At 41.2% G+C, this 24,820-nt stretch overlaps 5 protein-coding genes across 11 annotated transcripts; 2 read left to right on the top strand and 3 right to left on the bottom strand.

The window, feature by feature from the left end:
* Window positions 1–4,845: 4,845 nt before the first annotated feature.
* On the bottom strand, window positions 4,846–9,045 carry LOC119120479 (protein phosphatase 1 regulatory subunit 3E). Its single transcript, XM_037247391.1, has 2 exons — window positions 8,914–9,045; window positions 4,846–8,672 (listed from the first exon to the last, which is right to left on the bottom strand). Exon 2 carries the CDS (start codon window positions 8,483–8,485, stop codon window positions 7,559–7,561), a length of 927 nt encoding a protein of 308 aa, XP_037103286.1. The 5' UTR covers window positions 8,486–8,672; window positions 8,914–9,045; the 3' UTR covers window positions 4,846–7,558.
* LOC119120480 lies at window positions 8,332–13,840 on the top strand. 5 transcript variants are annotated; one of them, XR_005097530.1, is made up of 4 exons: window positions 9,040–9,178; window positions 9,763–9,924; window positions 12,451–12,630; window positions 12,716–13,840. XR_005097530.1 is itself a non-coding variant. In XM_037247392.1 (3 exons), the coding sequence occupies exons 1-3, from the start codon at window positions 8,451–8,453 to the stop codon at window positions 13,136–13,138; spliced, it is 612 nt and encodes a 203-aa protein (XP_037103287.1). In that variant the 5' UTR covers window positions 8,332–8,450; the 3' UTR covers window positions 13,139–13,840. The 5 variants fall into 5 exon arrangements, 1 of the variants encoding a protein (XP_037103287.1); XR_005097528.1 differs by having other exon boundaries at window positions 9,040–9,275; XM_037247392.1 differs by lacking the exons at window positions 9,040–9,178; window positions 9,763–9,924 and adding an exon at window positions 8,332–8,459.
* A 190-nt stretch (window positions 13,841–14,030) lies between these two features.
* atmin (ATM interactor) lies at window positions 14,031–18,998 on the bottom strand. Its single transcript, XM_037247389.1, has 4 exons — window positions 18,716–18,998; window positions 17,220–17,345; window positions 16,908–17,107; window positions 14,031–16,818 (listed from the first exon to the last, which is right to left on the bottom strand). Exons 1-4 carry the CDS (start codon window positions 18,947–18,949, stop codon window positions 15,075–15,077), a joined length of 2,304 nt encoding a protein of 767 aa, XP_037103284.1. The 5' UTR covers window positions 18,950–18,998; the 3' UTR covers window positions 14,031–15,074.
* Window positions 18,999–19,540: 542 nt separating this feature from the next.
* Window positions 19,541–22,551, bottom strand: cenpn (centromere protein N). Of its 2 annotated transcripts, none has more exons than XM_037248293.1 (10): window positions 22,241–22,551; window positions 21,571–21,616; window positions 21,428–21,487; window positions 21,180–21,253; window positions 20,924–21,097; window positions 20,742–20,843; window positions 20,607–20,661; window positions 20,392–20,501; window positions 20,205–20,328; window positions 19,541–19,859 (listed from the first exon to the last, which is right to left on the bottom strand). In XM_037248293.1, exons 1-10 carry the CDS (start codon window positions 22,409–22,411, stop codon window positions 19,756–19,758), a joined length of 1,020 nt encoding a protein of 339 aa, XP_037104188.1. In that variant the 5' UTR covers window positions 22,412–22,551; the 3' UTR covers window positions 19,541–19,755. The 2 variants fall into 2 exon arrangements, with proteins under 2 accessions (XP_037104188.1, XP_037104189.1); XM_037248294.1 differs by having other exon boundaries at window positions 21,412–21,487; window positions 22,241–22,329.
* A 489-nt stretch (window positions 22,552–23,040) lies between these two features.
* On the top strand, window positions 23,041–24,334 carry cmc2 (C-x(9)-C motif containing 2). Of its 2 annotated transcripts, XM_037247778.1 has the most exons (5): window positions 23,041–23,250; window positions 23,444–23,503; window positions 23,693–23,763; window positions 23,838–23,909; window positions 23,985–24,334. In XM_037247778.1, the coding sequence occupies exons 1-5, from the start codon at window positions 23,229–23,231 to the stop codon at window positions 24,066–24,068; spliced, it is 309 nt and encodes a 102-aa protein (XP_037103673.1). In that variant the 5' UTR covers window positions 23,041–23,228; the 3' UTR covers window positions 24,069–24,334. The 2 variants fall into 2 exon arrangements, with proteins under 2 accessions (XP_037103673.1, XP_037103674.1); XM_037247779.1 differs by lacking the exon at window positions 23,444–23,503 and having other exon boundaries at window positions 23,655–23,763.
* The last annotated feature ends 486 nt before the right edge of the window (window positions 24,335–24,820 follow it).

The following is a 24,820-nucleotide window of genomic DNA, read 5'->3' as shown; positions in this document are numbered from 1 at the left end:
ATCACAACAGCTCAATATATAGTGACATCTAATATTTTAAAAGGCTGAGCAAAGGTTCAGTCAATATTATATCATCCCCGAGGACACACCCCTTGGCTCTGGTCCCCTTCAGATATTTTCCTGTGTGCACATTGTTATTTGCTTCAACATCTTTTCTCTATGTCTGTATTAGTCTAATGGAAATATTAGTGCTGTACAGCAGATATTTCAGGCTTTGGTACAATTCCAAATTTGAAATATCCCCCCATTCTCCTCCTCCCATCGTCAATAAGGAGGATAATGCTCCATCAGGAAATGGTTTTAAGTAAGGAGTGGCTTCTCTTGCTTGGCCTCGAGGCAATTTCCCTTCCTGCAATTCCATTCATTATTTTAAATTTTGATTTGAGATCCTTTTGTCAACCAGATGAGGAGCACTGACCTTAAAAAACCCCAACAAGAGCAAGAAAGGAATCAAAAGACAAAGATAAAACAGTGCTTACAAACATCCTAACAAGCTCACATTACAGGCAAGTTATCAAAGTCGCACAGTTTGAGAGCACTGCTTTGTAGACTTTTAAAATTCTCCTATAATGGCTAGTCCTGTCAATTTGATTTCCTTTTGGAGTTCATTCCGTGCCAAATGACAAGTATAGTTATCTGCCCCTTTTCAACATTTGGTTCACACTCTGGGGACAACCATCTAAATCAAAGCAAATGTTGGTTCCACTTGAAGAGTGAATTGAGAGAAAAGGGCAGACCCTCAAAAAAACTAACAAACAAGAGTTGAACTTTAGTTTAAACCCAAGGTGTAACTTAAATGTAAGTTACATACATATGGTAAGCCGCGTGTGATTTATATGAAAGGAAAAAGTAGCAGTCCTAGCATGGAACCCTGGGGTACACCCTGGGGTAGATTTTTGGAAAAACAAGAACAAAAGACAATTATCAAAAGACAACACTGCTGCAAACCTTTCCAGGCATCCAAACTAAACCAAAAGTAGCATTAAACTTCAGTTTATTTAATGAGGACTGAGGACACCTTCCATAAGATCCCTTCATAACGCCATGTTTCCCCAAAACATATCTGAGTTCTCTGTGGCCTTGTAGAAGGAAAACAACAGTGCCACACTCACATTGTTGATTCCATATCCACAAGGCCAAAATACACAACTTAGGGCCAACTCAGTCAGCACATAAGTCTTAATTCTTGTATTTGGCCCCACAAATGAATATAAGGCCAGAAATACAAAGACACCAAAGAGGTTAAAAAGAAGAGAAGCAGTGAAGCATTGAGTGCAAAACTGATGATCTCTTGCCACATGGTCATTGCGTGCAATTGTGTATGCACTCGGATATGACCTATTGCGTAACAGTTTTTCCACCTGTTTGTAAGTTATGAGGTTCCCCTTTTCTCTGTTTTGCCATGTAAGGCAAAGCAGCAGGATATTAAAAATAGGGTGGAGGTAGATTACATTTTTCTGAGTGATCCTCTTGCTCTGGAGTTGTTATGGTGGAAATGTGCAGAATGTGTTCAGCAATTAAGTGTTCATTGTCTTATCGGAATGTCATTTCAAGAGAGTGAAAAGTGGCTGAACAAAGAGTGAGGCATAGCTGTAAACAAAGAAAAAACAAAAACGAGAATGGGGCCAGAGTAAACGACAGGCAAAAGTAACATTTGAATTATTCCACACCATTAGAGGCCATAAGGAGAAGGTGAAAAAGTCACGGAAAATATAATATAACATAAATAATTTACAGAAGAATATGTAACGTTCCACCTTTTGTTTAATTCATAAGTTTTGTAGAGTTATAACTCATTCTGTGCTTATATGAAGCAGAATCTCGGGGGGTTTATTGTGTACGGCCGAAATGGGAAGTCAAAGCATATCAACGGCATACAAAATAAGCAACGGTGATTGTAAGTGAAGCTGCAGACTGACTGCCGGGTAAAGGCACCTTAATTTTATTATCTCATGGTTTCTGCTAGCATTGCAGAAAATTGTGGGATGGAGCTGTGGTTTGCATCTGAAAGACTGTCTAAAAATGCTTGTTTTTATTAATATTGTTGAAATGAAAACTATGAACTCTCCATAAGTGTGAATGAAAACGGACAGATGGATATTTTAAAGTATTATTGGGAAAGGTCATGAAGGCCCTCTGAAAAAATCTTCCAAAAAAGGTCCAGGAATTTTCAAGTCACGTATCCTCAACTCATAAATTGTCTGACTTCCTGCGCATTGTGTTTGAAGAATACAAGGACGCTAGGAGGTCATTCAATCTTAACACAAGCTTCACTTACATTTCCTCCCCCCTTGCAGAGCACAGGCGCAATGATCCTAACAATAACGTCGCCTGTTTTTTCCGTAATTGTTTTGTTAAGGAGGAATATCTATGCGAGTGTAATGCTATTTTAGTTTCTACAGCATGTTTTGGGAAACAAAGGGAGTCTCTTGAAAAAAATAAAAAATTGGTTGTCTTCCAAAATGTACTATTAAAATGTTTACTTAAAAACAGGAGAAACGAGTCTGACTGAGAATTTGGTTTTGTATAAAAAAAACAAAAAGCAATGAAGAGGGTCATTAAGATTTTTATCATTTTGAATGTCACCTAACAGTGCAAAGGTAAATCAACAATAAAACAATTAAGCTATCACAACAATGTTACTAAACATGAGTAGAAATGATGAAAATGAGCATTTATTTGTTTTGTGAGGGTTACTTTTTAATTTACAATTTACCAAACTTTACCCAGGGTGATGAGTGACACAATTTTACAACCGTTATGAAAAATACAGATGTCTAACCAATGAAGCCCAACGTGCCTGATGTCTCAATGAGCTAGAAAACATCAAAAAATCATCTAGCAAAAAAGAAATAAGGAAACCAAAGTAAGAAAACAAAGAGTAATTCTGTTCCAATGTTGTAAAAGATCCATTTGCAATGTAATCATTCAGGTCGAGTGATCACAGCGGGAATGAGACTGCCGCCGTTGCCGAGGCAAAGCAAAGGAAAGGAAAGGAAATTCACTGGATCCCTCACATGAATCATTTCAAGTGGAATGACAAGCTCGCGTGCACCAACTTGGGAGCCACATTAAAATTGATGGACATATTCAAGATGAAGGCAGAAAGGATGTGCAGGTGGGCTGCAAAACATCTTTTTGCTTGCAGGCATGTAACAGCAGACCCCTCGGGGAGTGAACAGTCCGGCAAACACAGAGGTGATGCAGCTGTTACCCTGCTGCATAGCAGCACTGCTTACCACAACATACTTTTTCAGAATAAAACATACCAGTGCTGTGTCCTGTTTTGGTGTCTAATTCGCTACACATATTACATAAATTAATCTATCAACTTGATCAATTTCATCAACAAGACCATACATTTACTATCCACAAGGACGAATAAGGACAAAGGTCAACAACACCCTGGGAAAGTATTAGACTATTTCAATAGGACCCTTCACCAGCATAAAAATAGAAAGGGTGAAGGTCAGATAAGAGGGAGTCATGATCAGCTGTTCAGTTACAACACAAAACAAATGCAGGATCCTCAAGTAACCTACAGAAAAAAAGTTTATAAAAAGACTTGATTTAAAAAGTTTTAAAATAATTGGGAAATTAATTTTAAAAAGAAAAAAGTATTTTCCTCTTTTTGTGGCAAGTCTGAATCCACTAGTATTATAATTAAGTAATCTATTTTGCCTCAAAAAAGTCCCCAGACATAAAATACGTATAAAATCACTCAAGTTTTAATTCATTTCAAATCATGTACTTTACAGAACTAAAACTTGTTTTGAATTTGACAAAAAACACGAGAAATAAGGTTGTAAACCACCAGTGTTTCATATGAAATACTCAACGTTTAGTTTTAGACCATCATTATTAGTGTTTGCACAGAAAAAAAAAGTGTGTCTCTTTCTTCTTAAATTTCTACTTCAGACTTTTTCCAAATATTTGCTTCAGAACGCCAAAGCACGATTAGGTAAACAAAGAGCCATCCAGACCCCTATCGATGTTCTAATCTTGTCTAACGATTGCCCTACTTTCACATTTTCCGGTTATGAGCCATCTCTTGTTTGACTTTTTGCACAGCACTGTCATCATGCATAAGTGCTTTTCGGCTCTGAACTTTTCCAAAATATCACAGCAGAAGCACTAGAAAAATTTGCTAAACATTCAATGTGAAAGGGTGATAATGGGGCTACTTGAAACACTTACAAATGTTTCATTTTGAAAAAGAAGGTTAATGGGACTAGTTGCAACTTGCACAAACATCTTTCGCATTATTTATTTATGTATTGATGTACAATAAATAACAATGGTGAACAATATATCATTTGTATTGTTAGATTTCCTCACCCAATTAGACTCAATATGAGAATCGTTAAGGTATAGGATTAAAACATCCATAATGAAGAAGTAGCTATTTTCTTAACTCTAATCCCTAGATGTGACGTTTGTCCTAACACACCGTACTTACATTTGACCCCCCCCCCTCTCCCCCTTTTTATGTTTTCATACATCACGCTATTTCGCACATGTGACACATTTGGCAGGCTTGACTGATTGGGAGTATTGATTTGATAAACATAGACACCTCCTGTGTCTGAGAAAAAAGAAAAAAAAAAAAGGGGGGGGGGCGCATCAGTCCCGGTCCGGCGTCATTTCAAGGACAAGTCTGCAGCCATGTCGGCAATGGCGAGAGCGACATCACACTGCAGTGCATGTGCGGCTTTGCCGAAGGGGACCAGCAGCTTTGAAAAATGAGGCGCTCAAATGACCAGATAGGATCACATTTGCAGCTCTGCAGTCTCTCACCACTCGTACCACAATATCATAATGTGTGTGAAAAAAGACTGCCAAAAGTATTTGTTTCAACAATTTTATTGAGCATTTATTTAATAAAATAGTGGTCCTATGATTAAATCAACAGAAAAATAAAGGTTTTTAGTTGTGCATGCAGACAAAGATGATTTAACATTCAGAGGGGACAGTACAGGTTAAGGACATTGCAGATGACATTAAAATGCTTGATGGGAAAATAATCTCTGGCATACAGTTTTCCATATTTGACTCCAAAAAGAATCTAGGCATTACTCAGTGAGAGAACACAGCAGTGAATTCTGAAGTTATTTTCGCAACAAAAACTATTTCCACATGTACATCCTGTCAACTCTCTCGTTCCCTTTCCTCTGTCAAAGTGCAATAAAGTGGCACCGAGTCAACTCCCCCAGTAGCAGCTACAATCACAAGTCGCTCACACTCGTTTCAATATACCAACGTACTTTTGACGATTGTCAACGGACATGTTTCCAACCATTGCCAATCACATTTTCTTCACAAATAAGCACTTACGAGCTTCCACCTGATAAACCTTTGAAACTAAGGCGGTGTGCACACACTTGAAACAGTGCAAACGATCTCAGTTCTGTGACGTTTTCCCTAATACACGTTTTGCTTTTTAATATTTTAAGATCTGATTATGTGCTTTCAAATTGTTTTTTTTATATTTCAACATCACGGGACAAAAACTGGACCAGTTGCATCTCTGCAACCTACTTTTAAGACACACATTACAATGAAGACATTCAATATGAGACATTGACACTTACAATACAGTACATTGTTACATCGATCACTATCAGTGAACTCTGATGAGAGCATTACATAAAGAGTTAAATGAAAATCGGAATCTGACAACAGCCCTTCATCAGGGATTCAACAATAAGAACAGCTGGCAAACATGGATGGTGCCTTGTAGAAACAAAAATTGTCCCAGTACCGCTAACAACTGCATAAAGTTGAATTTATTTCGACTATGTTACCGCTTGTGTTGCTATACTGATGCATCCGTTCTTAACTCTTGATATTTTCCTTTATGGATACTTAAGCAGTCTCTAAAAACTAACACCATCACCCGACATGTACATCACATTTGAATGAGACAGAGGTCAGAGCAAATTAACGCTATGCATAGACAAATGTCAACTCAGATAGCCGAGCTCTTATTTTAGCAGGCCTACATTGAACCATCAAACATTTTGATTCTGAGATTGATTGGGCGCTTTCCAGGGGAAGTACTTCAAAAGCTAAGTGCTTACTGGAAAACTTTTTGTCTGTGTAGACATCAGCCGGATTGCATCATTAAATCGAGAGCTCCCTCCTGAGACTGCTGTAATGTAAACAAAGCGATGTTCAGATTGCAGCCAGAGAGGATTCAGAAGTGTTCAGATTAGTACTCGCATCAACACACACAAAAAAAAAAAAAAAACACACCAAATGTGAGCAACACCAAAACCAATACAGTGTGAGAGCAAAGTCAATTATTGATAAGAAGTTTCATTTGGAAGACAACTAACAAGTGAATAGAAAACTCATTTATAAAAAGCAGGGTTTGCCAAACTTCTTCAAAATGTATTGGGTCACTCAGAGTTAAAATGCAGAAAGGAAACTATATTGATCATCAAGAAGTAGGACTATTTCTTGGAGGATTGGAAGTCCTCTGTAGTAGTAATAAAAATGATTTTTTTGTCATGGGTTTGTGCATCATGTCACTGTTTTGCTAAGGCTGATATGTTTGAGTCAGCTTGGATGAAAGGGGAGCCATATTTGTAATTTGGAATGAGAATTGAAAAGTTTGGGACACCCTGATAAAAATCTTAGCGGTGCAGACAATATTGGAAAGCACTTCAATAGCGACAGTAGACATAGCAGTTCTAAACAATGATTTTCATACTTGCTTACTTCTATAGACAACATTGCAAAGAACATCACCAGTGAAAAATAGCTTTGAAAGGTAAAATATTTGTTTTGAAAAATAGCAATCTTTTCAATAACGTTCAAAAGATAGGAATTTTATGCTCTACTCTTGCAATAATTTCAAAAGGAAATGAGTTAATAAACAATAACATCTCAGTGTTTTAGTTACAATCTAGTCTATGAATATAATGACCAAAATTAGGATATTGGGGATCCATCCGTTTGAGTTGTACTGCAACAATGTAATCACCGGAAATATATTTGCTTAGCAAAATTTAAACTGCTCTGCTTCCATGCGTTATAAAGGCATTAATGGTAACACATAATAGATGAACGAGCTACAGTATATTCTAATAACTTTGGAAGATAGTGGTAGACAACCTCTTATCACCCTGGCCCATTCACGCAAGCTACACTTTCAAGGCAGTGCCATCACATTGTGCGTTTCCTGCCTATTAATAAGCCATATTATTGTTGCCGTGCAAAATAAAATAAAAAATACAAGAACAAACCGGCACCTCACCATAACAATTAATGTTGCGGCATCTCCTGCAAAAAAAGCAATGATGCCCGAGGTCGGAAGGGCCCGGCACGTTTCCCTCCGTCACGTGTTTGCATGTTACATAATGTGGACGTGCCCTCCCAAAGGGCACCGAGCTGAACAGAGCCCTGACATCAAGGCAAATTACCCTCAGCGGGCACCTCAAACGCTCACGCTACATTTCATGGCATTTCCCCCACGCATGAACACGGTTAGTGATTTTAAACGGCACCCGGGGGTTCAATGTACGCACAAATTACGCACGCGTTGGAAGTGAGCTTATATAAAGTGGATCCATCCGTTTTCCCATTCCTTCGGTGGAGACATCTTGAACCGGTGACGCCGCACTTTGTAGTTATTCCCGTTGTTATTATCCCAAAAATCCTCGCCGTCGACCGTGTATTTTATGGCGAACTGCAGCGTGCCCCCGTTCTCCATGTAGGTAGGCATGACCACCTTGAAGGAGAACCGATCGGTGCCACCGTCGCCCGAGTGGGGCACATAGGATGCCAAACTGTCCATAAAGGTGATCCAGTTGTTGAGCGAGTAGCGCAAAGAGACGCTCTTCTCGAAGGCGAGGTTCAAGACGCGCACAAACCCCGACAGGGTGAAGTCGTCCGTCTCCACGCTCTCCAGCATCACTTTCACCTCCCGCACTTTCTGCTCGAAACCGGGCAGGGTGCCCGGGCAGGTGAACTGCAACTCCATGAACACAGACTGCGCGAGCGGTCGGGGGAATTTTGTAGTAGCCATGTGGTTGTTAAAGTCCGTGGATTTGGGTAACTTGGCCAAAATGCGCTCCGGCACCTCCGGCTCGTCCGAGTCGTCGAAGTGCTTCACGGAGATGAGCTCAAGACCCAAAGAGTCCGCGAAGCGCACCTTTTTCTGACTTGTCGGACTTCTGCTGCGGGAGATTTCCAACTTGGCCCTCTCGGTGGGAGTGGGAAGAGACTTGCACCTCCGGCGCAGGCTGGGACTCTGCGGGGGCTTAAGGAAGGTCTCCCGGCCCCGCGGCCTCTCGTCCACTACGGGGCTCTCGACAGGCTCGCAGGTGCCGTTCATGATGTCAAAATCGTCCCCATCGTCGAGACGAGGGTTTGCCGCGGCCAGGCTTCCGAAGAGCCCGGCGATGCAGCTGTAGTTCCTGGGCAGGCAGGTCTTCGGCGGCAGCATGTCCACGGTAGGGCGCGCACGCTCTGCTTCCATACAACGGCGCAGCCCCTGCACTGCAGAGCCGAACTCGGTGGTCGTGTGGAGACTGGCGACTGGGGAAACCAAACCGTCAGGTGTCAGTATCCCACTCGCGGATTGGCGCCGTCGCTGCGTCACTTCGACTCCTGAGTCCGGGACCAATTGACGCGGGTGTTGCTGAGCGCCGATTATTTCATCAAATCTGTCAGTTTAAACGTATAAAGAGGGGGTGGTAAGAAAACGGCGCTTCACACTTGATAGTTGCAAATTCATAACACTTCCACCGGGTAAAGACCGCCCTCTTGCGTGGGTTGTCTATATGACGTAAACAGTGGCGTGGTTTAAATGTGATGTCTACGTGCAGATCTGAACGTTACATCGCTGGAGATAAGATGGTTCTCAAATTGAGGCTAGAACGCCACAATTCACGTGCAATTAAGTACCTTTAACGTTAGCACACTATTATCCTTAAAGCGTTCAGGCTTTCGTCCGTACTGCTCCGCTACAAAGACATTTAACATAAAGCAACTGTCAATCCGCCGTCCGTGCTCGAACAGGCTGCAGCAGGGAAACCTCCGCCCCGCCCATTTTGTTGCGTCACAGACTGCAAGGGGTGTTGCCATGGCGACCGCGTCGCTCACCGACAACCCGTCACTTCGCCACACAGTGGATTGAAAGGGAACTCATTCGGTCAAGAACGAGTTTGAGGTGAATACAAATTATATTATAGTAGTGGCTATACAAGCGTGTCTGACAAGGAAACAGCAACCTGCATGCCACGGGGATTGTGAACTTGCGCAGACTGGTAAGGCGACATTCCAATGGCGCTTCCCCGTGTTTCCTTTCGTACCTGTTGTCCATGAAGGAGGGGTGGGGGGGGGGGGGGGGGGGGGATGTTTGAAATAATAGGTAAACAGCAACGCTAACTTTATCTTATAGATCTTTTTCTTTTATGTTGAGCGACGGTAGAAATTGGAGCAAACACAAACGGCAGAAATTGGAGCAAACAGAAATTGGAGAAAGGACTTTTTCGTTTGGATTGCAGTGAATGTCCCCTGTATTACATTACTAATTCATGGGAACATGAAGCAATTCATGCAATTTAAAGTTCACTAAGACTCAAATTTGTGGACCTACCCAGCAATTGGAGTTGGATAGAATGCTGAAGGTGTTGCAGAAGAAAGTTATTCAGACATTTTGTAGGTTAATACTGTTTAAGGGTCTGTACATGTGAAAGAAAAAAAGTTTCTATTTGACTAACATGTTTCTGCAACTACGGTTTCCTTCATCAGAGGGCCACGAGGTTACTTTGACATATCTTGTCCATCTTATGCCATCAGACGAAGGCGACGGCAGTAGCTGAAACATGCAAATAAAATAAAACCTCTTTCGGTCATATACAACCAACAGGAACCTTATTACGTCAAGTAACGACATGAACCTCGGTACACTCGGTAGGTTAAATGATCTAACTTAAATCTAAAGATGACAAAGCATCATAAAACCTAATGAAGTGGGTAAGCCCATTCATGATACATTTAAAGCTATCAAAATCATGTGCATTGCTCATGTAGGGCCTAAGTGTGCCAAAGGCTCTAAAGAGACATCTCTATGGTGGCAGTTAAGGTAGTGGGAAAAGTTCTACAACATGAATCATTAAACAGACAGGCAAAGTGCTCGGCCAGAAGGAAGATTGAAAGCCTCAGTAAGAACAGTCAATAAAACGATTTGGAAGAGGGTCAGCCTCATTGAAAGTGGTAAGGCCGAACATTGTCCAGTTAGAATAGTGCTTGAAATGGGAGAAACGTGGAGTCCCTGTATAACATTTGCCCCTTGACTGTATTATTTTTTTAAGAAACTGTAATTGGCCTATCTCAAGTGTTGAGCTTGCACCTGAGCTCCTTTTTCTCACACAATCATTCTGAAATAAGTGCTATTCCATTCTTTGACATTTCACATTACACTTTGCCTGCTTTCCAAGACACCCACTTACCTCCTCTTCTGCTTACAATTTTGCTTGCATTCCATCATCCTCAACTTCCTTGATCTGTCTGGCCAACAGCTTTAAAATAATAAATTCTGCTTCTGCCTGGTTTCAACATTTCACATCAGCTGTGATCACATCTGAGAACTAGGGAGATAGTTATAATTAATAAAAAAAAACAAAAAAAAAACACTATCAATACCCCCCCCTTCCCACTCAAACTAAATACTAGCCAAGTGGTGTTTTATTGTTTCAGGGAACCCTGGGAAACATGTCACATTGAAATGTTTAGTTGCAACAATCCACACTCCCATTTGTAAAACTTTCATATGGAATTTATTTCCTCCAATCGGAAGAAATAAGACTTCAAGGTTACATTCATGTGCTGCAAGAGCTCATCATTATCTAAGTTCATGTTATTTGTCTAAAAATGATCAGTTGTAAAATAAATCTTCATTTATCAGTCTTGACAAATTATGTACAATGACTAGCAAACAATTAAATGCTCTTATATTAGACAGTAGAAGGTGCAATATTATCTGTGCATCCACCTGTTGCCCTTCATACGAACAGGCATGGCGAGCCAATCGTCTTGGTGCTCAATTCCACCGGCCCAGATTTAATATGTAAACTGGGATAAGACTATCATTATTTCAGTAGTCATACTTTTTGTGACTATTTTTGTTTGGTAGTGTGACGGAATTTTTTTTCAAAGGTCACATGGGTGCCCTGGCACAATAAAGACTGAGAAACACTTACCTGCACAGCTACAAAATAAAATACACATTGGTAAATTAATACATTTTAGTTCGGATGCACTGCACTTACAAATTACAATTCTTTCATAAAAATTGTGAGCAAATGCTGATAAATTGTGCCGTTGATCTAAAATACAGAGAAAGGGAAATTGTTTGGACTGGTTGACCCACCCAAACAAGACACTTTTTTTTTTTTTTTAATAGCGTTGGAATCCAATGCTTCAATAATCATCTAAAGCACAAAAGAAGATTGCATTCAAACTAAGGAAATTGTAAACTTGTAAACTTACCAGGATGCGAAAAAGTGGAATCCGCCTTCAAATACGTGAAAGGTGTGAAACGTAACATCCACGCGCGTTATTGCAGCTATCCAAACAAATGGACCTTGCAGACATTAGAGGCGAATGTAATTTGCGGTGGGACAACTTTCGAAAGACAATCCATTTGCAAGTGACCAAGTAACACAACTGCTTCTTTGCTCACGTTTAAAAGCAAGCGTTTTATCACGCAACCTTGTTTGCCGGTGTCACGCCATATTTGGCTACTTGAGCTCGACGAACACCCGGCGAAATTTAAGCATGACGTTTTAACGTAGCGTTTAAAGCACGATACGTCATCACGGCCATTATCACCCTCTGACGTATGTATGAATGCATCCACCGTATGACCGGCTCCTGTCAACGTGAACAGGATATGATGACTGCAATTGCATGTAAATGTTCTAGGTGCATGTCTGCATGAATGGTAATTGCACAGACTCGAGACGCTTATCATCTGATGATGTTCACGTGAGCTGCAAATTAAAATTTATGTATTTGTGCATGCATTCGTTAAAGTTTTATAGAAAGTACAGAAAAAGTTCTGCAATTCATTTATTGCACGTGTTTTATAATGTCTACTTTAACTGAAATGACCTTAAAGTGCTATGGGCAATATATTTTATTTGTTCATTTAAGTATTTTAGATGTTTTTGACAACCACTAGATCTTGACAATGTCAACAGAAATCAGAATTTAAAGATACATTGAAATAAGCAAACTGTTAATTTTTTTTTATATGCTTGCTGGGTGGAAGTCAATGGTAAAGAAAACAACCCCAGATCCCACAAATGTTTTTTCTTCTTCATAAATGTTTAGTAATCACATTTTTATTTGACATATTGTTGAAAATCTGAGGTATTTATGTAGTAAGCAACCATTTTAATTTATTTTTTAATCACCTTTGTGTCTCACATAAAGGACCCCACAGCAATGCATGGATCAGATGAAGAAACCCCTGATCAAGATGATGCCATTGAGGAGCAGCTTTACAAAGCACAAAGGATGCACGTCGACGTCTTGCTCGAGATGAGCGAGGAAGCCTTTTTAAAAGAACTGGAGCCACACGAGTATCATTGCTACTGCGGTTGGGAAGAGGCCGTGAGTGCTTTTTAATTATTAAGTCAATTGCGACTGTAGTTCTGATGACAGTCATATCAAAACATTACATTTTGTTTTGCGGTAGGTGCGGGGCTGGGACAGAGTTGCTCCAGTTAGCTGCATTATTCTTCCGCAAAAGAAAGACAAGAAACCAAAGCTGCGTAAGGAGACAACAGACAACCCGCCCTCCTCGCACGCGGAGACATTTCATGGCGACACAATAGCCATCAGTGGAGAGCATTGTAGCGAATCCCAATCAAGCCCTCATTACTTTAAAAAATCCACATCGTCAAGTCATTCCCCAGAATGCCATGCACTGGATGGCGCAGAAGAAGACTCGTCACATCTTCTACATGAAGAGAGGGGGCACGTCAGCGGGATTCCTTTGCACCTCCAACACTTATCCCCAAATATGTCCAAGGGCAGGCCATCCAAACCCATAAAACGCCAAACCAAAAGCAAAGTTGTTCCCATCACAAACTTCACATTTTTACCTCCAATGAAATGACGGACCAACCAGGTCAGCTCTATATGCCATGAATAGCTCAGGAACATTTATAAGAAATGTGGACTTCGAAATAAAGCCAAAGATGTCAGCAAGTTTTTTTTTTTTTTTAAACAAGGACTCACATGCCAATGTTTCTGAGCTTTTTACACCTCTAAAAAAACAGCTACAATATGATTTGGACTGTCACTTAGCAGCACCAATGTTTCCTGCCCACGCATAATAAACTATAATGACTGATTTGGGATTGTCGTTAACAGCTAAGCCCCCGTGCTTTGTCAGTTTAATTAGAACGCAACATCAAAATGGATATGAGCTCTTGTCAGACCACCCCATCACAGCAAGTCTCTTCGTTGAGACCATTATGGACATCTTTTCTTCAAAAGCGTTCAGAATGTCTACTCAAAATTTTCAAATGCTTATTTTAATTTGTTTTAATCTGAAGAGCACATAAGGCAATTTTTATAGTTTAAAATGAGGACAACTATTCCATTCCAGCAGTTTATTAGGAACTTCTGTTGTTAAGCTGCAACATGTAATCAAGGCAACATGTACAATTCTATACTAAACAAAGCATATTGTGCCATGAAAATACATGCAAGGAAATGCTTTGTAGTTAAGAACAAAAGTAGTAACATGAGTCTAATTGTTCTTATGCTTATGTCGAAACGCAAACTAAGTACTCAATAAAATGTTGTAATTGAATCTACCAAGAATTATGAACATAGGAAAATAGACCATATTGTTTATCAGCTTCCAGAACGATAAAAAAAAAACGTTTGCAGTCAAATACAACATTTCAAGTGAGACAGCTTAAGCCTGAACGCAAATCACAAGGTACAGCATGCAACCATAATAAAAATATGTAACCATGCAGCTATCATGAGCTCATGTCGGTCTTCCAAATAGTTCACAGTTCCAAAAAAACCCAAAAAACACTTACGGTTAAGGCACCAAAAAGTTAAAATAATCGCTCTTTGTTTCTTACGTAGAGCTTTCAATGCTTGGCGCACCTCAGCAATTTCAGATGACACAATGGGAGGTAACTCAGTGCAACCCGGTTTATATAAAGAAAATAAAAATAAACAAAAAAAATGGCTTTGAATGACCAAAAACCAGTAATTCAGAATGAAATCGATCATTTTATTAACTTTGTGCCATAAAAGCAGCTAATGTTAGTCAGCTGTTTGGGTGCAGCCATCGAATGCTGTCAGCGTATACATTGACATCAGGCAAATGAATAAGTCAAGGATTTTATCGAAGGACAAATACAGCTATGGCTGACATTTATTTTTTTCCTTGTGAAACTGCTGTATCTTTTTTTTTTGTCTCGGCTTCAGATGGAAACCGTAACACTTGGACGGCTCTGCAGTTGTGTGCTAACCTTCACATTGGCTAAGCAGCCATCAAATGCATAAAAACAAAATTAATATTTACTGAAGACAAATTGAAGGCTCATGCACATTTTAAACACACAAAACGTGACTGCACGCTTAACTTTACAGCCCAGTATTTTTTTTTTTCCCATGCAGTTGATGCTTCTCTAAATTCAGCCATTGGTATGTAAAACTGGTGTGCTAGGTTTGAATCTGCTGGGTTCAGGGCAAACATCAAAAAGGGACACTGGCTAACACTGAAATAAACACCATTTCAGACAAGACACATTATGTTACATGTATGTGCAAATAAACAGGTAAACTGTCAGGAATGGAAACATCCTGCCTACAGAGCTAATAAAGTGCACAAAGCAGTCGGGAGATTGACCCGGAAACGCTCTTGCCAAGATGAGCCGAGTGGAATGATTCAAAGACATTTTCACAGACTTCTCCCACCTTCACTGCCGCACCACTGGAGGACATCCTTCGCTCATTCCAATGATAGAGGCAGACACAGGCAACGTGTTGCAAAGATCAGGCAGCGTCCATTAAGAATAATAACGTCAACTGTTTGGTTTCTCAGGCTGTTGGAAGAGAGCGCAGAGCTCCCGGCATGTCTGCGTTTCCACTGAGCTGAACTGGGAATCCATGTTCCACAGCAAGTCGGCCGACAAAAAGTCATCCATGACGGTCTGCGTTTCGTTGCTCGTGAGGAAGAGGTGTCCGAAGCTTTCCGCCTGGCTGGTTTGCGTCTCTGTGCTGTTTAAAAGCCTCGCCTGCTCGCCGTGACCGACGGGGGTTTGAACGGGGAGGCAGGGAGCCAATGAATGCAGGTCAGTCTGCGTTTCAGTGTCGGACGATTCCGTGCTCATAGAAAAGCTTGAATGGCGCAGAATGCTGCTCAGGGGCACGTGGCTTCCGGCGCTCAGAAGGAAGTTGAGGTCGGTTTGAGTCTGAGTATCAAACAGCTCCAAGTCACTGGCTTGGGTTCTACTTGGTCCCTCGCTTTCATCGAGCTCATCCATCAGGAAGAAGTCGGTCTGGGTCTGGATGTCTAAAGACTCCAAGGGCGTGTCACTGTTCATGCCCTCCAGATGACTTTCTTCTGTCTGTGTCTGAATGTGTACAGAACTGAGAAACTCTTCAAAGTCAAAGTCAATGGCGCCGTGTTGCTCCTGAACAGGACCCAGGTTGGACCCGCAGCCGGTTGCGGCAGCGGTCAGCACCTGATGGCCTGACATGCTATCAGAGAGAATGTGTTCCAAGTCATTTAATAAGGCCATGGTTTGGGTTTGGTTGTCCGCCACGTTGCTCGAGTTCAGCAAATCGGTCTGAACCCCAAAACACATGCCTTCCGCTACCTTTCCGGCCTCGTATAAACTGCTTCTCGAAGCTGTCAGAGATTCGTCTACCTGGGTGGAAACACTGAGCGCATCAGCGCTGAAAAGGTCAGAGCACATGATGACTTGATCCTGAGCCTTGTCATTCGATTGCGGTGTTGTGAAGGAGGTCTGCGTCTGCCTAGTTTTGCTCGGTGGCGCGGATGCGGAAGAGGACGGGCAAACGCTTTGGTTTAAGGATTGGCAGTCGGTCTGAGCGCCTATTGTGGAGGTGGGTCGAACTCTGCTGTCAAACGTTTGGGTTTGAACACTGACCGGCAGGAGGACTTGGGCACTCACACTGATGTCCGTCTGGGAGCAGGATGACACGGAGGATTCTCCCACGGAACACAATCCAATGCCCTCCGCGACACCCAGAGGCATTTTTGAAAGGTAGGACTTGTCGGTCTGGATGTTGGTCGAGGTGCTCCTTCCTCGCTGCGTTCCCAGGACGCCAACCAGACCGTCAAGTCCAACCTGTACCCCTGTGCTGATGGGCCCCAGGCAAGAGCGAGAAGTAGGCATGCTATCCTGGAAACCCAAGCTCTTAGCATCCAGCTGTGGTACCACAGCTCCGGAGGCCTGGGGCAGAAGCTGAAGGGTGCTAACAGAGCCTTGGCTGTTGACCGCCAGCACCACCGACCTTAGAGCGCCGCTTTCTGTGGATGGAAGCAGAACGGGGAGGTGGGCCAGCTGCATTACAGGCACGCTGACCAATGCCATGTTGGGTTTGGGTAAAAGCTGCTTCTGGAGGCTCTTGTGGCCACTGGACATCTGACTGGCAGAGTCTGGACTGTGGATGATGTCCGAAGATGACGAATCCTCGATTAGCTCGCGGGTGGAAGGGATAATCACAGAGTCGTTGATCTTAATCTTTTCAGAACCCGTGGAGAGTTTCTCCATCTTCCGCTTTTTTACAGGTGGAATTCTGAAATTAGAACAAATGCATAGATCATTAATAACAGCTACTTCTCCCATTTGAAGAGCAAGAGTGAGTTCGGCAGAAAGAATGCATGCCTGTGCTCTGTAGGAATCTCATGTCCTGTCCTGAAGATATGTGACAAAAGTGCAGCCCGGCTGGCATATGGGCAGCCACAGGTACACTGGTAAGTCTTTCCGCAGTCCTCTGCGTGCCTTTTGAGGTCCCACTCGGTGCTGTAGCCATTGTTGCATTTGGAGCACTTGTGCTTCTTTTCTGCATGCATCTTCATAAAGTGCTGTGAAAACATTCATTATTTCAACGCAGCTGTCTACAAAGGATTCAGTTCCATTGCAAAAACGAAAAAAAGTAAACTTGGCGATCATGCTTTAAACTTTGCAAGAGCTTACTTGTTTCACCAGGGAAAATTGGGAGAAAGGTCTTCCAGGCCCCCTGGGACAGCCTTCAATGGGACAACAGTAAAGCTTTTTTGTGGCCTTCATGTCCTTTCTGACTGTGGGGTTTACAATACCATCCTGGGGCGACAGAGGACACATGAGACAAGTATTTTTACTTCTCTTGCAAGGATAGTCATGCCCTCTTTAGCTTGCAGCATGAGTGACCCGAGACTGCCCAACGTCTCCAGCTCACAAGCTAACATAAGCGGGTTGTCCTGTCTTTATTGAAAGGTAATAATATAAGAATTGATCAACATTATGATACTTATTGAAGAAGTATAAACTCTGGTGCATTGACAACTATCAAGGCTTCATAACACGTCATGCTGCGGCCAAAATGTGGTCAAGGTCACCTCCATCTGATACAAAAGTCAGCGTCATGTTAAATAAGGGTTCCGTTGTAGAGACGAGCAGATACATAGATGTTATGCAATGATCCAAAGGTGTTAGGATGCAAACACAAAATTCTCTCTGTTGAACCTCATGAATAATGCGCACATAAACAGAGTAATTTGCGCATCTAAAAGTGCTTGGTCATGTCAACCAGAGAACAGTTGTTGCAAAACTGCCACTTCATGGTGGATCAGAAATAACACAATCCGTGTCCCCAGTCGACATACTGATAATCTTTTTGTTTTTACCGTCAGGCGTCCTTGGCAAGTACAAATTGTATTATTGTGCTCATGGGACTCTGTGATCTTTGTGGAAAAAAAATATACTGCACTAACACAGTTGTGTCTAAAATTCAGATACAGTCGCATAGCAAGCCCAGGTGTTCATCCTAAAATAATCAATTTGATAATTTAATTATTTTTCATGTGCATTCAGTACCTTTAAAAACACAATTTGCCACTTGCTGTCAACTGAAAATGGCATCATTTCAAAAGTGTTTCATCCAGAGCTGCAAGTGTACTACCTTCTAATTTTTAAAAGGCCTAATTCCCATTCTCATCAAGTCAGTGCAAACAGTCCTTTTGCATAACAGGCAGCATGCTGAAACCACTTAGTGAAGAGACTGTGAATCACTGCCTCCTACGAATGAACCTCTGATCGTGGGTCGCCACATTCATTGCCTCCTCCACATTGGTTAACAATGAATGAATAAACGCACTTGGAGAGACGAAGAATGGACTCAGAAATCAGTATGAGGACGGGGAAAACACACGGCCAAAAAACAAAAAAAACATGTGAACCAAAAATCACCACTCGATGAAAGAACCCAGCATTGGCATTCAAGCTAATTGCAGCTTGGTAAAGCATGTCGGAACTTCTGGTGGGTGACCAAACAGCAGTACGTCACCTCTGAAGCATCACTACATTTTGGCTACACGACGAAGTTCGTAAGGATGACTTGCGTTTTTTAGCAACGTTTTCAGTATTCCAAGCTAGGTTAGCCACATTGATCGGTTGACTCTAAGAACATTTTGGTGGTTTGTAAGCCATTGTACCTTCACTCTGTGCGACTTGACAAGATGCATGTTCAATGCAGGTGTGTTCGGGAGGATCTTGCCACATCCTGCAACGGTGCACAGGATGTTCGTCCTCACTTCTTTGGTCAGCTCCAGTATGGAAGGTTTAATTATCTCCCGAGGCTGCGACACGGGCTCTTCATGACAACTGGGGTTGTCTTTGGTGGTGTTATCTCCGTTTCTCGTCTTGTGGCTCGCCGAAGGGGCAGCCATGTTTCTGTGTTGACAGTCACTCCCGTGTCAATGCAACGATTGAATGGGCCGTGACATAACGTCGCTCGATTGTTGACTGACAGTTGGCTCGACAAATAGAGGGACGAGTCCGTGACGCTCTTTATGGCTACTTCCGGTAGACGCGCCGGATTTCTGGTCTTCATAATAATGGCATAACGCGAAAAGGGTGGGGGGGATAAAAGTACAAAATCAAGTAAAACTAAATACCTAAATATAGCTTAGACAGAGACAAAAGAAGTTTCAGAGCGAATGTTTTGTCCGGACAGTGTTAAAAAGCGAGGACGCAGGCATGATTTAGTTGACCACACCTACAATAAAAGTGTTAAGTACAGATTATTTCAATACCTTTCTATATGTACAGATAAGTGGTTCAGAAACAATACACATAAATGAAGAATAACGCAGATAACTGGTCAGATGAAAAACAGGATTCAAAGGAGCCTAAAGAAAAAATACTATACTACATTTAAGCAAATGTTGGTTACAGCCGTTTTGATCAGAAGAGCTGGAGGAGCTTTTGAATAATCTAATAAATCTCAACGACTAAAAAAGTACAAAAACACACTAAAATCAGTTATAGAATATGAAAGTTTATTTTACAGTACAAATGAAATAGCTCCGTTTTGATGTTTGAGTTACGTATCTGCGCCACATACACAAAGTTTTATTACAGCTGCATTTTATTTAAAGATAAAACTCCACAGACCATGGCATCTTAAAATTTAGGAATTATTAAAAAAAAAAAAAAACATTACTATTTCAATTCCGTTCAAGTATAAAAAATGTCAGTTAACAGAAGGTCCTGTGACTTTGTCTGTGACGACAAAACAATTCCTTCCTTTTCGGGTTATGGATGAAAGCAGAACTGACACAGGAGTGGAAACAATTCCTGTGAAGTATATCAATACATAATATGCATTACTGAAAATGAAACTGCACTGTAAAAATAGAAAATCTAACCAAAAACGTTCCTAAAGATCCTTTAGTTTGTTCATGCGCGCCCTCTTGTGGATAAACTGAAATATTGATTTGATTTTATTAAATATCTTTATATCTACTAATTCAACATAAAAAAATAATGTAAAAGTCTGAACTCACTGTAATGTGTTACATTAAATTTACATGACACATTTTTTGAGTGGTATAAATGAGAAAATGGTTTCAGTCACATTCAAAGATAATCTTGTCTACACTGTCTCATGACATCTGTACGTATGGCCAACAGTGCTGTTACCTGAAGAAGCGCCGTGCCGGAATGACTCCAACAGATTTGTGCTTGAAAACTTGATGACGCACTTAAACGGCGTCTCTCGTTCTGCCATCCTCTGGTTTGTTGGGCCTTTGTACTTTGTCTCCATCTGCCCAAAAAGTCAATACATGATGATGATGATGATGATGATCACAAGCAAAATTTATGTTACCTTGTAAACTACAGATTCTAGCTGTGGTAACCTGCCACCACCAAACGCTTCACATGCCATCTGACGTGGGTTTATTTCTGTCTTAGCTTGTTCTTTCTCTATGTGGGGGTCTGTGGAACAGAAGTTAGTTGACTGAAATTAAAATTTGTACTAAAATAAAAAAACATCGTTATTATGTGTGAAAGCCTTTGAGTGAAGATCATGATTGTACATACGTGAGGCTATTTGATTCCTTTCTACAAGAGGGCTGGGATACATTGTAGGGAACACCTACGCAACAAAACAAAGTACTTTCATTATTTAATGTCTATCAACAGCATTCAAAGGTAAAAATGGAATATGGTGCATACCTGTTCATACTGCCGCATCAGCAGGTCCCGAATTGCTGAGAGTTTTCGTCCACTGAGGTTAGCATCCTTAATAGACTGATGTCGGGTGGCTATAATCAGAGCCTGAAAAACAAAGTTGTATTTTCAGACAAACTCAAGTCACGGTACCCATACAATGTAATTCTTTTGTTCCTTTTCACCACCTGGGACAACAGGGGCTTTTGCTTGGACGTCAGTCTAGTCACAAACACGTAAGGAGTTTGAAGATAGTGAACGACATAAGTTGGTCTCATGCTGTTTGGTCGAGAGAAGTTGTCCTCCCATGCAATGCGTATCCAAACCGCATCATCTGTATTCTTCTTCATCTTGATAGACACCTTGAATTTCAAATGTGAAGATTACGTGACAATATTCAATGCACGAGGACTTGCAAAAAAAAATCTGTGATAGTTGACTTACATTTCTTACAAGCTCACTGAGGTGACATTTGAATTGTTCCTTGAACTGCATCAACTCAACAGCTGCAGCATCAGCTGGATAGTATGGAGAGAGACATGACAAAACATGGATCAGCACCAAATCAAACTAATATGACAAAAATAATAAATCATAAAGTATAATGTTCAAAAGAGTTTCATTTTGGGCGAGGGTGCTTGAATGATCAATCTTCAACCTAAGCAATATTGATTACCAGACCAAGATCTTACACTCAGGGTCCATGAGTTGGAACGCACACCACATCCCTTGGTTTGGATTGTCAATGACATCTGCAAGATGAATAAAACAGAACATTCAGGTTGCAGTGGTACAGAAATTAAGAGCAAAGAACGTGAATGTAAGAGTGGCTTACATATCATCTCTAACTCTGCTATATGACGAACATTGCATCCGTTTTCCTGCAACAAAATAGTGGAACGTGACCCACAAACCACACAACATATAAGTAGCTGCTTTATACCTCTCCCTCCATTTTCTTGCAAGGGAATAAGAATGAAATCAGTCCAAACTGGTTCATTATTTTGAGGAATGAACTAATTATTATTCTGTCCAGAAATAATCTTTCAATCGAATGAATTAAAGAATTAATGGCATACAAGTTGTGTCAGAAAGGTTGCAGGAGTGGTGACACAGTTGGTATAAATGTATTTTTGTAAATAATTGGTAAATACGGGCGGCAACGGTGGAACACTGATTTGCACGTCCGCCTCACAGTTCAGAGGGTGCCGATTCGATTCCACCCAGATTCGACCCTCCCTGTGTGGAGTTTGCATGTTCTCCCGTGCATGCATGGTAGGCTGATTGAGCACTCCGAATTGCCCGTAGGTGTGAGTGCGTGTGCATATGGTTGTTCGTATTTGTGTGCCCTGCGATTGGCTGCCAACCGGTTCAGGGTGTCCCACGCCTACTGCCCGATGACGGCTCGGATCGACTCCAGCACGGCCGCGACCCCCGTGGAGACAAAGCAGTACAGAAAATGGATGAATGAGGGTTAGGTTAATGCATTTTACAGAAGTGAGTACCTCACAAAGGGTGATTAGTTCGTCCGTCAATGCCCATTTGGATAGAGTGAAATCGATGTTTTGCAGCTGTACCGAGGTCAAACGACCCCACTTCTCCAGCGTCACTTTTAGAACTTTGGTCGGTATCCGTCGAACAAGCTGACGCAACGAATGTTTCATCAGGTTCTCCATCTCTCTCCGAACCGTAATCGACTCCTTACTCTGCTAAAGAAATAAAGAGGCATCCAATGTAAATAAATATAGGTTCTGTCACGCTATTCCAGCAAACTAAAAGTTCCAAACAAACCGCCTTCTTGAATTAAACAAACGGACCAATCAGACAACGGCAAAATAGTCAAGGAGCTTGATTTAGCGCCCTCTGTTGAACTGGAGGTCAATTAATGAGGATGAGTTTTCCTCGAATTCAACAATTGAACTTGCACACTGTATCCTGCATACATAAACACATCTATAATTATTCATATACAAAAAACTATTTCTGTAAATCGGTTTACAGCCGTGAAACTTGAATGCCTGACGTATTTGGATAACGTTGATTTATATAAATTCCGAGGGTCTTTGGAGACACATTACACGTGTTGAGTGTGGCGTGTGTGATTGGTGGAGAAAGAGGAAGTCAGTGTGCAAGGCAAACATAAGAAATGTGCAAGCGAATTTACATTTCCAGAGCTTCGCGTTTAGTATTTGGCGTAGTTGAGCGTTTTTAATCAACTTCATTAACGCAGCAACAGATAACTTTCTTCGTTTTGCTGTCTTTTTTTTTAAGTCCCGCCCACGATAAAGAACGAACTCCATTGGTGAACTGATGAGGAAGTGTTCACTGATTGGTTGTTCCCGTTTGTCATTCAACCGGCCGTCCTTCAGTTACGCAAACCTGTCATGTCTTTCAGTTGTAGATTTGCTTGCGAGTTTATACAACGGTGATAAATTGGTAATGTGTTGATTTGTGGTAGTGCGTGGTGTCAGTCATAAAGAACAAGAAAAGGGGATGATACAAGCGACACAAATTTGTAAGTGTTTTTATGTTGCGTTTGCTAGGTTGTAGCTTACCAAACGTTTGACCGACTTGTGGAAAAGCACTCTTACTGTGTCTACTGGCACTACTAGTAAAGGTTAACTAATCTAGACTCGTGTTAGACTTGAGTGCGAGTTGTCATGTATCGAAAACTGATTTAATTTTTAACTTGTCTGTGTGTAGGTAAGTGTGTATAGGGTCCAGCATCTCAATGACATCACAGGAGGGAGAGGGATGGGGAGGCATGAGTATCCTTCATGTCAAATTAGACAATTATTTAATTAATTAATTTAATTATTTTTATGGCCCTGTTTGACGTACTGTAGTTATACCGTGACATTTCCTCTTAATGACCAAAGTATTCAACTGAGTACTTTTGTTTCTGGCTTTTCTGTACAGTATTTATACAGTAGGACCTTAATTCGACATGCACCCTGACCTGTCACCCCACCTACACACAGATGAGTGTAATGAGTTCATAAAGCGCTTGAAGCAGTGCCACTCTGAGGTCAGTAAGAAACTCACCCCCTTTTTTTTTTTTCCTGATAAACATATTTGGAAACTAAATTTCTCTGCCCACAGCATAACGTCCTGAGGTTCTTTGGGACATGTAATGATGTTGACCGTGCCATGCGTCGCTGCCTTAAGAATGAGGTGAAGGTTTCACTTGTATGAAGAATGGCAAGCATTTAGGTGTGGCATACTCATTACATTGTTGTCATTTAACAGGCACTGGAAAGGCGGGAGCGCAGCAAACTGCATGCACAAGCCATGAAAAAGAGGTTGAAAGAAGGACTCAAGGAGCAGATCTGAAAGACACTTATACTCCAGATTTGCATCCAAGTGTCCAGATGAGATGCGGGAATAAGCATGCCTTGCAGTTTTTGGGGTTTGCAAACTGTGGATGCAAAAACATGTTACATCCTGCTGTATATGAAAATGAGACCAACAAAAACAATTTCAAAGTTTTTCCTACCATTAATGTGACCAATAATCAGTACAACTCCAAAGATTGAAAACTGTTTTGAAATTGAGTTGCACAGATTTTGCATCACATAAATGATGAAAACATTTTGAAATGAATTAACTTTGGTGTCTTTACATAACCTGGCATTAAAGTATGAGTGTTTAGACTATATACATATATATATATATATATATATATATATATATATATATATATATATACATATACATACATATATATATACATATACACACACACACACACACACACACACACACACACACACACACACACACACACACACACACACACACACACACACACACACACACACACACACACACACACACACAGTGTATAGGCTCATTTTTGATCGACAACAAAATGTGTGACTACCCCTGTTTGTCATCTCAAACTGCAATGCATCCTACTGAGAGCTGCTGCTAATCTTTTTCTTCTTTAGTTAAGTGAGAAGGAAATATTAGTAACACCTCTTCATAATGTGCATCTATATATTTTTGCTGATGGTTTATTTAGGCAGTGAAAAGCAGTTGTTCCACTCTCAATGTATGGATGGCGAATCACATTGATTCATGTT

Source organism: Syngnathus acus, chromosome 3, assembly GCF_901709675.1.
Source record: "Syngnathus acus chromosome 3, fSynAcu1.2, whole genome shotgun sequence".
Classification (NCBI taxonomy): Eukaryota; Metazoa; Chordata; class Actinopteri; order Syngnathiformes; family Syngnathidae; genus Syngnathus; species Syngnathus acus.
This window is presented reverse-complemented; position numbering and strand designations above follow the sequence as displayed.

Coding starts and splice junctions, on each gene's coding strand:
- LOC119120480 (XM_037247392.1), top strand. Junction 12,631..12,715: donor ACTGCGGTTGGGAAGAGGCC/GTGAGTGCTTTT, acceptor GTTTTGCGGTAG/GTGCGGGGCTGGGACAGAGT.
- LOC119120479 (XM_037247391.1), bottom strand. CDS start 8,485: ATGGAAGCAGAGCGTGCGCGCCCTACCGTGGACATGCTGCCGCCGAAG.
- atmin (XM_037247389.1), bottom strand. CDS start 18,949: ATGGCTGCCCCTTCGGCGAGCCACAAGACGAGAAACGGAGATAACACC. Junction 17,346..18,715: donor TCAAGTCGCACAGAGTGAAG/GTACAATGGCTT, acceptor CTGTCGCCCCAG/GATGGTATTGTAAACCCCAC. Junction 16,819..16,907: donor GAGATTCCTACAGAGCACAG/GCATGCATTCTT, acceptor TTCTAATTTCAG/AATTCCACCTGTAAAAAAGC.
- cenpn (XM_037248293.1), bottom strand. CDS start 22,411: ATGGAGAACCTGATGAAACATTCGTTGCGTCAGCTTGTTCGACGGATA. Junction 21,488..21,570: donor AGCAGAGTTAGAGATGATAT/GTAAGCCACTCT, acceptor TTCATCTTGCAG/ATGTCATTGACAATCCAAAC. Junction 20,329..20,391: donor TAGAATCTGTAGTTTACAAG/GTAACATAAATT, acceptor CTTTTTGGGCAG/ATGGAGACAAAGTACAAAGG.
- cmc2 (XM_037247778.1), top strand. CDS start 23,229: ATGATACAAGCGACACAAATTT. Junction 23,251..23,443: donor GATACAAGCGACACAAATTT/GTAAGTGTTTTT, acceptor TGTGTAGGTAAG/TGTGTATAGGGTCCAGCATC. Junction 23,764..23,837: donor TGAAGCAGTGCCACTCTGAG/GTCAGTAAGAAA, acceptor CTCTGCCCACAG/CATAACGTCCTGAGGTTCTT.